Source organism: Heterodontus francisci, chromosome 1, assembly GCF_036365525.1.
Source record: "Heterodontus francisci isolate sHetFra1 chromosome 1, sHetFra1.hap1, whole genome shotgun sequence".
Lineage (NCBI taxonomy): Eukaryota > Metazoa > Chordata > Chondrichthyes > Heterodontiformes > Heterodontidae > Heterodontus > Heterodontus francisci.
Genome location: NC_090371.1, coordinates 244,023,878 through 244,039,120, shown reverse-complemented (window position 1 = coordinate 244,039,120; position 15,243 = coordinate 244,023,878). Strand labels below are relative to the sequence as shown.

The 15,243-nt window shown below is 45.4% G+C and overlaps 1 protein-coding gene across 14 annotated transcripts in view; it reads right to left on the bottom strand.

Moving 5' to 3' along the window:
• The window catches only part of kiaa1109 (KIAA1109 ortholog), a 637,888-nt gene that overhangs the window by 171,887 nt on the left and 450,758 nt on the right, over positions 1 to 15,243 (bottom strand). For all 14 annotated transcript variants that reach the window (XM_068042417.1, XM_068042485.1, XM_068042453.1 and 11 more), the window contains 3 exons: positions 10,236 to 10,404; positions 5,281 to 5,492; positions 3,499 to 3,697 (listed from right to left, as the gene is read on the bottom strand). In XM_068042417.1, coding sequence (XP_067898518.1) covers positions 3,499 to 3,697; positions 5,281 to 5,492; positions 10,236 to 10,404 — 580 coding nt within the window. The remainder of the gene's footprint in view (positions 1 to 3,498; positions 3,698 to 5,280; positions 5,493 to 10,235; positions 10,405 to 15,243) is intronic.

Sequence of the window (15,243 nt, the reverse complement as noted above, 5' to 3'; positions counted from 1 at the left end):
CCCAACCCTCCTGTGTCGTCCTCGTTCTATGACCCCCTTTTTTTCTCTCTGACCCTCATCTTTCACTCTCTGTACCACCTCTGTCTCTCTTCCCCCCTCTCTCTGTCCCCCCCTGCTCACCCTGTCACCCCCCTCACTCTCTCTTCCCCGTCTCTCTCTCTCCCGGTCCGCCACTTCTCTTTCATCCCCTGACCCTCACTTCTCTCTCTCTGTCCCCCCATCCCCCTTTCTCTCTCCCTCCCTACCACATTTTTTCTCTTTCTCTCTCTCTCCCAGGCGCCCCCTTTCTCTCTCTCTCTCCCTGTCCCCCACTCTCTCACTCCCTATCCCCCACGCTCTCACTCTCTCTCTCCCTGTCCTCCACTCTCACTCACTCTCTCACCCTGTCCCCCACTCTCACTCACTCTCTCACCCTGTCCCCCACTCTCACTCACTCTCTCTCCCTGTCCCCCACTCTCACTCACTCTCTCTCCCTGTCCCCCACTTTCACTCTCTCTCCCTCTGTCTCTGTCTCTGTCTCCCACACTCTCGCTCTCTCTCTCTCTGTCTCCCACACTCTCGCTCTCTCTGTCTCCCACACTCTCGCTCTCTCTGTCTCCCACACTCTCGCTCTCTCTGTCTCCCACACTCTCGCTCTCTCTGTCTCCCACACTCTCGCTCTCTCTGTCTCCCACACTCTCGCTCTCTCTGTCTCCCACACTCTCGCTCTCTCTGTCTCCCACACTCTCGCTCTCTCTGTCTCCCACACTCTCGCTCTCTCTGTCTCCCACACTCTCGCTCTCTCTGTCTCCCACACTCTCGCTCTCTCTGTCTCCCACACTCTCGCTCTCTCTGTCTCCCACACTCTCGCTCTCTCTCTCTCTGTCCCCCACACTCTCGCTCTCTCTCTCTCTGTCCCCCACACTCTCGCTCTCTCTCTCTCTGTCCCCCACACTCTCACTCTCTCTCTCTGTCCCTCACGCTCTCTCTGGAGGTCTCTCTCGCTACCCCTGGAGGTCTGCTCAATGGCATTTTGTGTGGCAGAACGGCTCTCGTTTGATGCATAATGTGCATGTATGCATGGTTGTGCACTGGAGTCATGAGCCAGAGGTCAGTGGATAGCCCTTGTCCTCAGTAACCATGCTGGCTTCATGTGATGGCTGAAATCGCGATGGTACAGCAGACTGCAGCAGAATAAATGCATCATGACCACTGCAAGGATATCGGCCATTAATCGGCATGATGTGCTGAGTACGTACACATCAGCTAGACACTGAGGGAGTGGAACCCCTTCCAGTTGCAACATATCTCCAAATTTATATGCGGCACCCACAGAGCAACATGTGTGCAGTCAATCTTATCCTGGAGAAGCTGCATGCTTGTTCTTCCTGCTTATTTCTGGCAAGAGAGAATGAAATGTATTCATCAAGCATAAAGAGCTTCAGTGACCTCCATAAGACAATAGTGGACTGTGAAATCAATGTGTTGGAAATATTGTCTGCTTCAACCTGCAAAGAGTCAGACGTGAAAAATTTCATGGCCATGGTCAGCTTCACAGCCGTTGGCAATGCTGTCCTTACCCTGCACAAAGGCTGCAGATCTGCCTGCAACAAGTGGCAGATTTCAGTGCGCACCTCCTGATTGAAACGGAGACAGCATACACAATATTCCTCACTGAGGCAGGAGAACTGCTCCCTGAAGACCCTGGGAGAATAAGGTCTTGTGCTGAGAGGCCTGCTCCCCTCCTACTCTTCCATCTGCAAGCAGTTTGTCCTCCTCTGTGTCATCTCTGCTCATTCTCCTTGATATGCTGAAGGCCAAGGGGTGGAAACTATTACACCCATTGTCACATTCATGGAGGGAACAGTGATGAAATATAAAACAAATTGGAGGAATTATGAAATAAAGGTCAAATGTTGAACTGAACTACAAAAAATGAACACATCTGTGCTACAGGCAAGATGGAGTGGAGGTCTGGTGACCCCTCTTGTACTGTCAATAAATATGTTTGTCTGTTGAAGGCAAAGCTCATTATCCATGTTTGAATTTGCTGTGGGGAAAACACATTGAAATGGAAAACAGCCCATTCCAAGCTAACATCTCCTATCTCCAAGAATGGAGTTAACAAAGACTATTACAGACAAACTGGCACCACAGCCAAGACTAAAATACTAAGTGTGAAATAACACCTGTTTATCAAAATGGACCACATTCAGACACCATCATGTAACAATAGTTCCCATTCATGAACATTTTATGAATCACCCTGGGAAAGAGAGCCCTTAGTCACCTGACCGACACACCAACCTAACAAGTTTCTACCTTAAAAGGTATCTCTCTGGGGAGACAGTGTGGCAGAACAGCTAGTGAAGGTCTTTTCCAGCCAGAACAGCTGTGAGACAGTTCCAGTTAAGTAGGAGGCTGTGCTGATAACATTTCTTAACTACTGCAGCGGAGAAATTGCAAGGTGACTTTGGAACTCCTCATCAGCAAAAATGAACCAGGATATTCCACCATCAACTTCAGATTGAGGCTCAACCACCAACGAGCCTGCCACATTTCATCCCTTTCAAGACAACAAACATTCAAGCCTGCACCACTGAAAGATTTCCTCTCGAAAATCTTCTAAAGGCTTTTTAAAACAACAAACCTTTTACACAATTGGACTCAAATTGTATGCTATTACTCTGCTCTTTACCTTTTCTTGTGTGTGTGCATGTATGTGAATGTGTGAGTGAGTGAAGCTGCACATATCTTTTGGTTGTGTAAAAATAAATATGTATATTTTTTAATCTACGAGAAAACTGGTCATTTGTCTATTTACTTGACCCTTAAAACATTCAGGAACTGAAACACTACTTTTAAAACTATTTGTGGTCAGTTGAGAGGTGAGAAGTGGAAGTCACCTGCACCACTTCCCATCTGTCTATAACAACCTGAAGCAAGTGATCCGAGCAAAGCCGTTGAAATGAGAACCGATGGCTTCACCACGTGCCACAGCAATCCTTGTAGTCTTCAGCAAGTTTAAGTAGAAATACAAACTTCCAACCTCTTCTACAAACTCAGCAACAGGCAGTAGAAATGAACTCAGCAATGATCTGAAAGTGGTTGCTGATTCCTTTAAATAGCACTAATGGGAGTCCTTCCTTCTGCTGAATGCATGCTCAGCTATGTGAGAGTGCTAGCTGGAACACTGAGGTTGAAATTAGCACCACTGGAGCCACATCAGCATTACAAGCTGACTGACATCACATCTGCCTACTCTGCATACTTCTGACACTCGAACCTAGCACTCGCAATACTGACATACTCAAAATTACCTCCCCCACCAAAAGTATGCATGCGGTGCCAATTTGGGCCTGAAATGGCACCCAAAGCACTGAAAATGCGGGTGCCACGTAACCAAATTTTGCAGTCCATTTGTCTTTCTTATATTTATATATAGATTGGCGCGGGGAAGGGGGCACAGGTGGAGGGAAAGAGAGAAATAAAAAGAGAGTAGGTAAGTCGGAAACTCACAGGCATTCATTACTATATCTTCCTGCAGTTCTGGTTTCCAGTCATCCCAACTAGTTTCAAATCCATCAGCAAATCGTATGCAGAAATTTTTGAAATGACCTTTGCTGACTAAGGATTCAGACGAGCAAGCAGTGATCAAAGTGCTCTCAATTGTAAGAACCATAGCCGACCCAGGATCAAAATCAATACTGTGATTAGCCTGCCAAAAGCAATAAAAAAAAATGTTATTAAAACACCAATGACGTCATCCAAAGTAAAAGATATTTCAAATATGTTAAATTTTGTACTTGTTGCAACGCCGTAAACACATTTCCACCATAAATAAGCCTGGAAATAATTGACTACATATTGGAACACAAGCTCTTAAAGTGCTTATGTAACATACATCTGCCCGCTATTGTAATTGAGATAAAAACTGTTGTTTTTAATGGTGCACAGAGAAATGACATAGAAATGTGTTAAGTTTAATAATGTCAATATCAAAGATCATTTCTAGGTTTTAACTTAATAGAGTTGGTAAGGTAATTAATAGTGCCAACATAGTAATATGCATATTGCTTTTCGTCTACAGCAAACAATTGCAAGTAATATTTTCCAAATTTAATTACAAGAAGCTTTCAAGCTAAATTAGGACAATTTGAATCAGTTTTGAGTCAAATTAATTTGATATTCAATGTTAGCATTTACTATGCATAATATTAGTTATGTATAGTATTTGACCATATTCAAATATGGTCAAAAGAATAATTTAATATTATGCAGTGTACCCATTTATTTGTGTATTCTTTTCCCATTAAGTACTTGTAGATCTCCTATCTACTTGTAGATAGCCCAGGAACCAAATCAAGGGGATGAGTTCAGGAAGAAGAGTGAAGCAATTGGTCAGGAAATGTAGCATGGTCGATGTGAGAACTGGAACATAGATGGAGCAGCACACAAGACCCAACTGGAAGTCAAGATGCATTGGGATCAGTTTCCTATTATTTGGCAAGTTAAAGCAGTAAAGTATGAGGCTTGAGGGCAGGTGTGGAGGCTGGCTGGATTCATTTTGTAAAATAGAGCATGCTTGCACTTCCAGTATTTATTATAAGCCACTGTACGCAGTTAGTTTGCTTTCTGGATCAGCCTCTGCATGCAGGGTAATTGACAGCTGACAACTGTGAGAAGTCCCTTTGCACGTGAAAGATGGGCAAGGTTTTGAAGCAAAATGCTGTGATGTTTTCAAGTGTGACACTTGAAGTATAATGGATGCACACTACATGCAAGATATTTTCCCCCAGTACATGATGGAAAAGCAAAAAGGGGATGAAGGAAAGAGAGAAAGCTACAACTGGACTGTTTACTAAATCTGAAAGTCCTGTCAATAGGCAAATTTTGAACAAGCACTGGACAGCTCCTGTAATGACTGAGATATTTAAACCAGTGAGTAGCTGAACAATAAAAACCAGGAAGGTCCCAGGTTTGAGCTTTGATCTTTGTTCAAATGTCTATCCCAGCTGGAGCAAGATTTAGGAGACTACAAACAGCATCAGAACCCCTGGGTTAGGGAGAGGAAAGTTCATGAAAATAATGGCCATTTGGACGATACTAGAAAGTGAGTGGTAACCAAGGAACTGTGCCTCAATGAGAAATCAATACTCAGGGAAGAAAACGGTGCAAAAGGGAAGACAAAATATAATTAAAGAAAACAAGAGTTGAATAATATTAATGTTGCATTTTAGCACAATAGTCATTTAATAATAATCAGCTGATTGTTTCTGTTGTGGTGTACGAGTACGGTACCTGTACTGTGCTGGTGATAGGTAAGCAGATGCCCAAATCATTCACAGTCAGCTGCAAAAAGAGCGTGCCAAATGCTTGAGCAGAGGTCTGCTGGATTCCAGGCAGTTTGTCAACAACCTCTTTTGTTGCTACATGAATATCCTTGTGGAGCGCCATTCGCTGTTCATTCCAGTTATCATAAGCAGCTTTGTAGTTCAGCCAGAACAGGACAGCTTCATAATGAAAAATGATCATGAATCAATTAATTATAATCAAATAAAAATTTCATGTAATCGGGTTTGTTTTTGCCACTGTTAAACTGACTTTTCAATCTTTCACAAAGAGTTTGGCATGACAAATATATAACTCATTGATAAGATGTAGGAAAACATCTGGGGTAGGCGGTGACGTAGTGGTATTATCGCTGGACTAATAACCCAGAGACCCAGGGTATTTCTCTGGGGACATGGGTTCGAATTCCACCACAGCAGAAGGTGGAATTTGAATTTAATTAATAAATCTGGAATTAAAAGCTAGTCTAATGATGGCCATGAAACCACTGTCGATTGTTGTAAAAACCCATCTGGTTCACTAATGTCCTTTAGGGAAGGAAATCTGCTGTCCTTACCTGGTCTGGCCGACATGTAACTCCAGACCCACAGCAATGTGGTTAACTCTTGCATGCCCTCTGAAATGGCCTAGCAAGCCACTCAGTTGTACCCAATTGCTACGAAGTTAATAAAAAGGAATGAAACCGGACGGACTACCCGGTATCGACCTAGGCACCGGAAACGACAACGGCAAACCCAGCCCTGTCGACCTTGCAAAGTCCTCCTCACTAACATCTGGGGATTTGTGCCAAAGTTCGGAGAGCTGTCCCACAGACTAGTCAAGCAACAGCCTGACATAGCCATACTCACGGAATCATACCTTACAGACAATGTCCCAGACACTGCAATCACTATCCCTGGGTATGTCCTGTCCCACCGGCAGGCCAGACCCAGCAGAGGTGGTGGCACAGTGGTATACAGTAGGGAGGGAGTTGCCCTGGGAGTCTTCAACATCGACTCCGGACCCCATGAAGTCTCATGGCATCAGGTCAAACATGGGCAAGGTAACCTCCTACTGATTACCACCTACCTCAGCTGATGACTCAGTACTCCACCATGCTGAACACCACTTGGAGGAAGCACTGAGGGTGGCAAGGGCACAAATTGTACTCTGAGTGGGGGACTTCAATGTCCATCGCCAAGAGTGGCTTGGTAGCACCACTACTGACCGAACTGGCCGAGTCCTAAAGGACATGGCTGCGAGACCGGGTCTGCGGCTGGTGGTGGGGGAACCAACACGAGGGAAAAACATACTTGACCTCGTCCTCACCAATCTGCCTGCTGCAGATGCTTCTGTCCATGACAGTATTGGTAGGAGTGACCACCTTGTGGAGACTAAGTCCCGCCTTCACATTGAGGATACCGTCCATTGTGTTGTGTGGCACTATCACTGTGCTAAATGGGATAGATTTCGAACAGATCTAGCAATGCAAAACTGGGCATCCATGAGGCACTGTGGGCCATCAGCAGCAGCAGAATTGTACTCAACCACAATCTGGAACCTCATGGCCTGGCATATCCCCCACTCTACCATTACCATCAAGCCAGGAGACCAATCCTGGTTCAATGAAGAGTGCAGGAGGGCATGCCAGGAGCAGCACCAGACATACCTCAAAATGAGGTGCCAACCTGGTGAAGCTACAACACAGGACGATCTGCGTGCCAAACTGCGTAAGCAGCATACGATAGACAGAGCTAAGCGATGCCATAACGAACGGATTAGATCTAAGCTCTGCAGTCCTGCCACATCCAGCTGTGAATGGTGGTGGACAATTAAACAACTAACTGGAGGAGGTGGCTCCACAAATATCCCCATCCTAAATGATGGAGGAGCCCAGCACATCAGTGCGAAAGATAAGGCTGAAGCATTTGCAACAATCTTCAGCCAGAAGTGCCGAGTTGATGATCCATCTCGGCCTCCTCCTGAAGTCTCCAGCATCACAGATGCCAGACTTCAGCCAATTCGATTCACTCCGCGTGATATCAAGAAACGACTGAAGGCACTGGGTACTGCAAAAGCTATGGGTCCTGACAATATTCTGGCATTAGTACTGAAGACCTGTGCTCCAGAACTTTCCACGCCCCTAGCCAAGCTGTTTCAGTACAGCTACAACACTGGCATCTACCCGGCAATGTGGAAAATTGCCCAGGTATGTCCTGTACACAAAAAGCAGGACAAATCCAACCCAGCCAATTACCGCCCCATCAGTCTACTCTCTATCATCAGTAAAGTGATGGAAGGTGTCATCAACAGTGCCATCAAGCAGCACTTGCTTAGCAGTAACCTGCTCAGTGACACTCAGTTTGGGTTCCGCCAGGGCCACTCAGCTCCTGATCTCATTACAGCCTTGGTTCAAACATGGACAAAAGGCCTGACCTCAAGAGGTGAGGTGAGAGTGACTGCCCTTAACATCAAGGCAGCATTTGACTGAGTATGGCATCAAGGAACCCTAGCAAAACTGAGGTCAATGGGAATCAGGGGGAAAACCCTCCGCTGGCTAGAGTCATACCTAGCGCAAAGGAAGATGGTTGTGGTTGTTGGAGGTCAATCCTCTGAGCTCCAGGACATCACTGCAGGAGTTCCTCAGGGTCGTGTCCGAGGCCCAACCATCTTCAGCTGCTTCATCAATGACCTTCCTTCAATCATAAGGACAGAAGTGGGGATGTTCGCGGATGATTGTACAATGTTCAGCACCATTCGTGACTCCTCAGATACCGAAGCAGTCAATGTAGAAATGCAGCAAGAACTGGACAATATCCAGGCTTGGGCTGATAAGTGGCAAGTAACATTCGCACCACACAAGTGCCAGGCAATGACCATCTCCAACAAGAGAGAATCTAACCATCTCCCCTTGACATTCAACAACATTACCATCGCTGAATCCCCCACTATCACCATCCAAAGGGTTACCATTGACCAGAAACTGAACTGGAGTCGCCATATAAATACCGTGGCTACAAGAGCAGGTCAGAGGCTAGGAATCCTGAGGCGAGTAACTCACCTCCTGACTCTCCAAAGCCTGTCCACCATCTACAAGGCACAAGTCAGGAGTGTGATGGAATACTCTCTGCTTGCCTGGATGGGTGCAGCTCCAACAACACTCAACAAGCTCGACACCATCCAGGACAAAGCAGCCCGCCTGATTGGCACCCCATCTACAAACATTCACTCCCTCCACCACCGACGCACAGTGGCAGCAGTGTGTACCATCTACAAGATGCACTGCAGCAATGCACCAAGGCTCCTTAGTCAGCACCTTCCAAACCCGTGACCTCTACCAATTAGAAGGACAAGGGCAGCAAATTAATGGGAACACCACCACCTGCAAGTTCTCCTCCAAGTCACACACCATCATGACTTGGAACTATATCGCCGTTCCTTCACTGTCGCTGGGTCAAAATCCTGGAACTCCCTTCCTAACAGCACTGTGGGTATACCTACCCCAAATGGACTGCAGCAGTTCAAGAAGGCAGCTCACCACCACCTTCTCAAGGGCAATTAGGGATGGGCAATAAATGCTGGCCTGGCCAGAGATGCCCACATCCCATGAATGAATAAAAATAAAACAAGAATCGGTATCTATCTAGCTTAAATGTGCAGATCTTAATTTTAAGATGTCGATAAGTTGAGGCATACACATCTTACTTTTTATTATATAGCATCAGCTTTACTACACTTTAGTGATTTAAAGCTCCTTCTCAAAACGTTGCAATCAAAACTCAATGTCAAAATATTCTGTCTTGGAGTGAAGATGTCACTATTATTTCAAATTCCAAATTCAAATTTGAGTTGGCGTATTCCCATATCTGCATTACTTTAAACAAACATGCACAGAATTCAATGCAGTCTAGTGGGTATTGGATTGAAAGGTTGATTTGCATCTATAATAAAGTGTGATGTCAGGATCTCCTGACGAATTGGAGAATTTATTGATTTATAAAAGCAACCGAAATTATGCTATATAATGCACAATGCATTATCAAGGCCATTTATTTACAATAACTGAAATAAGTCAAATTGTCTTTTTATTAAATGATAAATGATATTATGGAATTTTTAACGAGTTTGGGAAATCAAATTCTGCAACTGTCAGTTTTACAACAAAACTATAAAAAAATGTCCTTTATTATTATTATACATTCCTTTGCCTATATACACAGTTTTAAACCACATATTTTTTAAAGCCTTGAGTGCGCAGCAAGATGGTAGGCAAGATATATTCAGTTTCAAGAAAGGCACCTGGTGTTTAGCAGTGAGGGATTGTGGGGTTTGCTATGATTGGTAAGAGTGGGTGCTGAGGTTCAACAAAATGGGATAGAGGTAATGAGGTTTGACACCCCTGAGAAGGCAAGGGGATTTAGTGGTACTAGAGGTAGAATATGGGATTTGGCTTACTGGCAGAGTTCATCCCACTGATGGATCTGGCAATACTGTAGGATATCATGCTCCATACTGTCCCAGTAGCAGGAAGGGAGAATCTAATTTTCTGGCAAACTGGGTGGTGGAAGGGTGGCACAGAGTCTGATGGCACTGGGCTGTCTGGGGGTTGGGTCACAAAGTAAAGAAGAGCAGACACTGGAGTTTGGCGGCACTATGAAGAAAATACTTGGGTCTGAACGCACTGATTGGAGAGGTTGGACCATGGAGGGGTGCAACACTAAGGAGGTCACAAAGCGTTGAGGATGAGCATCCAGAGGCATCATGAGCTGTGGCAGCACTGAGGAAGAGGGCTTGTCTGAGCTGTGGCTGCATAGGGAGGACAGGCGGGTTCACCAAATAAAGATTATAAGGGTTTAGGAGAGATAATGCAAGAGCTAGGGTTTAGTTGCATCTTTGCATGTCAACTGACAGCTAGAAAAACATACCTCTGTCAAAAGCCACAGGCTGTGCATATATTATTGGTCGACTAAGTGTGATGAGAACAGCTTCTCTATCGAAAGCACCACTGATTTCTTCTTGCAGTGCATTCCTCAATCCAATCCGTGTTTTGAAATACGCTACTTGATGAAAATCTGAACCAGCTTCTTCATAGACCTCAAGTAGGAACATAAGAAATAGGATTTTTAAAAAAACAATAATATGGAGAAAAATTTAAACTAAGGGAAAACAGGTCAGATCAAAAAACAGAGAAAATGTTGAAAATAGAGAAGGTTGAGGCCAGAAGTTATGAGGTAGAAGTCAGAGGATAGTTGGATGCACAAACAGGGGACGCAACAAGGAAGTAACAAGGGAACGGGATAACTAATCCTTCAAAATTTTGCACACAAATACAAATAATAAAAATTAAGCTAGGATCGAAAGTTTTACATCAGCTAAGAAAACTATGGGCAATATTTTGTTGAGCTCCCGACATCAGGTTCCGCAGCGGGGGGCCTGAAGATTGTACAGGCAGCAGCCCACCACAGAGTCCGACACTGGGTTTGCCTGGTCCGATCTTACCGGCGGCGGTGAGGCTCCATGGTGGCACCCCCGCTGCTTGACTCAAATCTGCATTTCTAGTGTGACGGAAGGAAGGGGTGAACTCTGCAGTTTGTGCAATTTGAGGGGGGTGGGGAAAGAGGTCAACTCAGCAGTTTAACTTTTTTATTGGGGGGGGTGGTGGGGAAGAGGGCAACTATGCAATGTAAGTGTTTTGGGGGGGGAAGGGGCGACATTTTATTTGGTGTACTGGCAGGATTGGGGGGTGGGGGTGAGGGTTTAAATATGCAATTTTTGCAGCAGGTCTGGTTGCCCTTTAAAAATGGCACCAGCGCCTGCGCAGAGGTAGCTGACGGCGCTGCGGAATTGCAGAGCCTGCTCCCAGCATGTGGGGCGGGGGGTTGGCAGCCCAACCGCTGAATTATAATGAGCCGCAGCATGCTAGATCTCAGTGGCATGGTGATGCGTGGCCCGCATGCATGGGCTTCCATTTTCTGTCGGTGGCGGGAATGTTAAATCCAGCCCTATGATATTGCAGATTTCATGGACGACTCATTAATCCTTTCATGATGTTCACTGCAAAATTAACTTAGAGATCTACATTGCTCAGCATTGATATAAACGATAAACAGGGTGGCTTTTTATTGGATACAAATTGAGAGATGAGGGGAACATGAAACATAGAAATTAAAAGCAGATGAAGTATAAATATGTGGATCACAGTAGGTCACATTAAGGGGTAAAAATGACTAATGGCTGAGTTTTGCGCCCATGGTGGGAATCCTGGGGTTGGGTCGAGAAAGTGGGGGGAATCCCACCTCGGGCAGCTGGAGCCCTTCCGGAAAGATTCTATGGCGCTGAGCCAATTAACAGCCCGGTGCCAGGATTCCTGTTCCTTTAAAGACGAAGATCCCGCCTCCAAGAGCTGCTGGCTAATCACAGGGCTGGCAGGTCAGTAGTATCGGCAGTCACCAGGAGTGGTGGCCACTGCTGGTACTGCAAGAGACCTTGCATCCAGGCCTAGTTCTGAAGCCCTGGACCCCTGGTAAATGAGACAGGGTCGCCGGGGCCAGTCCAGCAAGCCCCAGCAAGGGGTGTGGGGGGCCGCGGGGAGTCGGGGATGGCGATGTTTAGTGCAGGAGGAAGGGGAGATCAGGGATGTGCAGGTTTTCCTGGTGGGGCCCCTCGTGGCCACAAATTGCCCAGAAAGGAGAACCCCCTACCACCCAAGCCCGCAGAGAGGTCACCTCGTTTTACTAGGTGACCTCCCCACGTGGAGGAGGCACTCCCCCACCCCCCACCACTGGTTAAATCCCAGCAGTGGCAGAAAGAGGCCCTTAAGTGGCCGATCAATTGGCCTCTGGGCGGAAAGCCGTCTTCAGTCCTTTGCGCCTTCCGAAAAAATTGCATTGCAATGGGGAGGTGACGGGCCCTCCAACCCTGCCTCCCTTCAAAATTCTAAGGGCACCCTCGTCTCCGAACCCATCTCAGGGGGGCCCATAAATTTAAGCCCTTAGTATCTGTTGATGGACACTAGGTCAAGAAGGGAGACTAAACATGGAACTTCACACTCAAATAAAGGCAATAAACAAATTAGCATGGGTGATTGTAATTTGACACGGATAAGTTGGGCAATTTATAATGGTCACATTGTTCGTAAATGATTTGGAAATGGGAACAGAAATAAAGCTTTAAAAATTTACCGATGGGTGAAAGAAAAAAAGGTTAGAGATAACAGGAGATAAAATATAGAGGAACCTAAACTGATTGGGGATTGTAATGACAAATGACATTTAATATGAACAAACACAAGGTCACAAGAATAGGAAAGGATAACAAACTGGGGACAAAAGGCACACAACGACAGAGGTCTGGGTTATTGGTGGTTAGTTCATTTAAATCAGCAGCAGAATCTGCAACAGCAGAAAACAAAACAAAAAAGATAATGAAGTAAATAACTAGAAGGGCCAGAGGGTATTAGTGAGCTGGTGCAGACCCATCTCATCCATGTTATCATAGTAGAGTGGGAACACCCTCGAGTAGAGGAAAGTAAATAAATTGACATCAGTGATCAGGCACCAAGTTTATGAGCAGAGACAAGAAAACCAAGGAATCTTTACAGCAGACAAAAGATAACACAGACGTGGCCTTATCAAAGGTTTCAAGATTCACAAGGATATAGATGAAATGAATGCAAATAAATAATGTGGCATAACTACAAAATTCTCCATGTATTCAAGCTCAGAACAAGGAAACTGGATAGACAGTTTATTTATTTATTTTATTTTTATTTAGAGATACAGCACTGAAACAGGCCCACCGAGTCTGTGCCGACCAACAACCACCCATTTATACTAACCCTACAGTAATCCCATATTCCCTACCACCTACCTACACTAGGGGCAATTTACAATGGCCAATTTACCTATCTCCTGCAAGTCTTTGGCTGTGGGAGGAAACCGGAGCACCCGGCGACAACCCACGCAGTCACAGGGAGAACTTTCAAACTCCGCACAGGCAGTACCCAGAATCGAACCCGGGTCCCTGGAGCTGTGAGGGAATATAATCACTGCACCACTGTGCCGCCCTGTTAGTGGCAGGAGGCACAGAGTGATGGTAGAGGGTTGTTTTTGCGAGTGGAAGGCTGCAACCAGTGATGTATTGTAGTGCACATTAATGATTGAGATGTTTATATTTTCTACGTACAAAGGATGGACAGTGGGGATAGGGTCAGCCAGTTAAGAGTGTTCCAGATAGCTTTCTGCTATGAGACAGAGTATAACATAATGCTATTTAACCTCAGAACTAGGCAGTTGGACTTCAATGATCATTTTTATATTCCATGAACCAATTATCCTCATTTATGTTCAAATGTTTCACCATTCTCTTGTTGTAGTATTGCATTTATATTTTTGAAATGCAGTGACTATTATATAACCAATGGTAGTCATTCTGCACCATCAATGTCCCACTAAATGGCAATGGGATGAATAACCAGAGAATTTTCTTTAAACTATTTGTCAAAATTGATTCATGCATGGGATGTTGGATCCAAAATTGGGTTCGTGGCAGGAGGCACAGAGTGATGGTAGAGGGTTGTTTTTGCGAGTGGAAGGCTGTAACCAGTGATGTATTGCAGGGATCAGTGCTGGGACCCTTGCTGTTTGTAGTGCACATTAATGATTTAGATGTGAATATAGGAGGTATGATCAGTAAGTTCGCAAATGACACAAAAATTGGTGGTGTCATAAATAGTGAGGAGGAAAGCCTGAGATTACAGGACGATATAGATGGGCTGGTAAGATGCGCGGAGCAGTGGTAAATGGAATTTAATCCTGAGAAGTGTGAGGTGATGCATTTTGGGAGAACTAGCAAGGCAAGGGAATATACAATGGATGGTAGGACCCTGGGAAGTACAGAGGGTCAGAGGGACTTTGGTGTACTTGTCCATAGATCACTGAAGGCACAGGCAGATAAGGTGGTTAGGAAGGCACATGGGATACTTGCCTTTGTTAGCCGAGGCATAGAATATAAGAGCAAGGAGGTTATGATGGAGCTGTATAAAACGCTAGTTAGGCCACAGCTGGAGTACTGTGTACAGTTCGGGGCACTACACTACAGGGAGGATGTGATTGCACTGGAGAGAGTGCAGAGGAGATTCACCAGGATGTTGCCTGGGCTGGAGCATTTCAGCTATGAAGAGAGACTGAAAAGGCTACGGTTGTTTTCCTTAGAGCAGAGAAGGCTGGGGGGACCTGATTGAGGTATACAAGATTATGAGGGGCATTGATAGGTTAGATAGGAAGAAACTTTTTCCCTTAGCGGAGGGGTCAATAACCAGAGGGCATAGATTTAAGGTAAGGGGCAGCAAGTTTAGAGGGGATTTGAGGAAAATAATTTTCACCCAGAGGGTGGTTGGAATCTGGAACGCACTGCCTGAAGGGGTGGTAGAGGCAGGAACCCTCACAACATTTAAAAAGTATTTAGATGAGGATTTGAAACGCCATAGCATACAAGGCTACAGGCCAAGTGCTGGAAAATGGGATTAGAATAGTTAGGTGCTTGATGGCCGTCACAGACACGATAGGCCGAAGGGCCTGTTTCTGTACTGTATAACACTATGACTCTATGTGGGTGTTGCTGGCAAGGCCAATAGCTATTGTTCATCCCTAATTACACTCCAGAAGGTGATGGTGAGCCACCTTCTTGAACTGCTGCCGTTTCTGAGGTGACTGCACCCCCATTGTTGTTGGATAGGTAGTTCCAGGATTTTGACCTGGTGGCAATGAAGGATGTGATGTTCCCATGCGACTGCTGCCCTTGTCCTTCTAGATGGTAGAGTTTTTGGATTTGGGGGGGTGTTGTCAAAGAAGCCTTGGCAAGTTGCTGCAGTACATTTTGTAGATGGTTAATACTGTAGTCATGTTGTGTCAGTGGTGAAGGGAGTGAATGTTT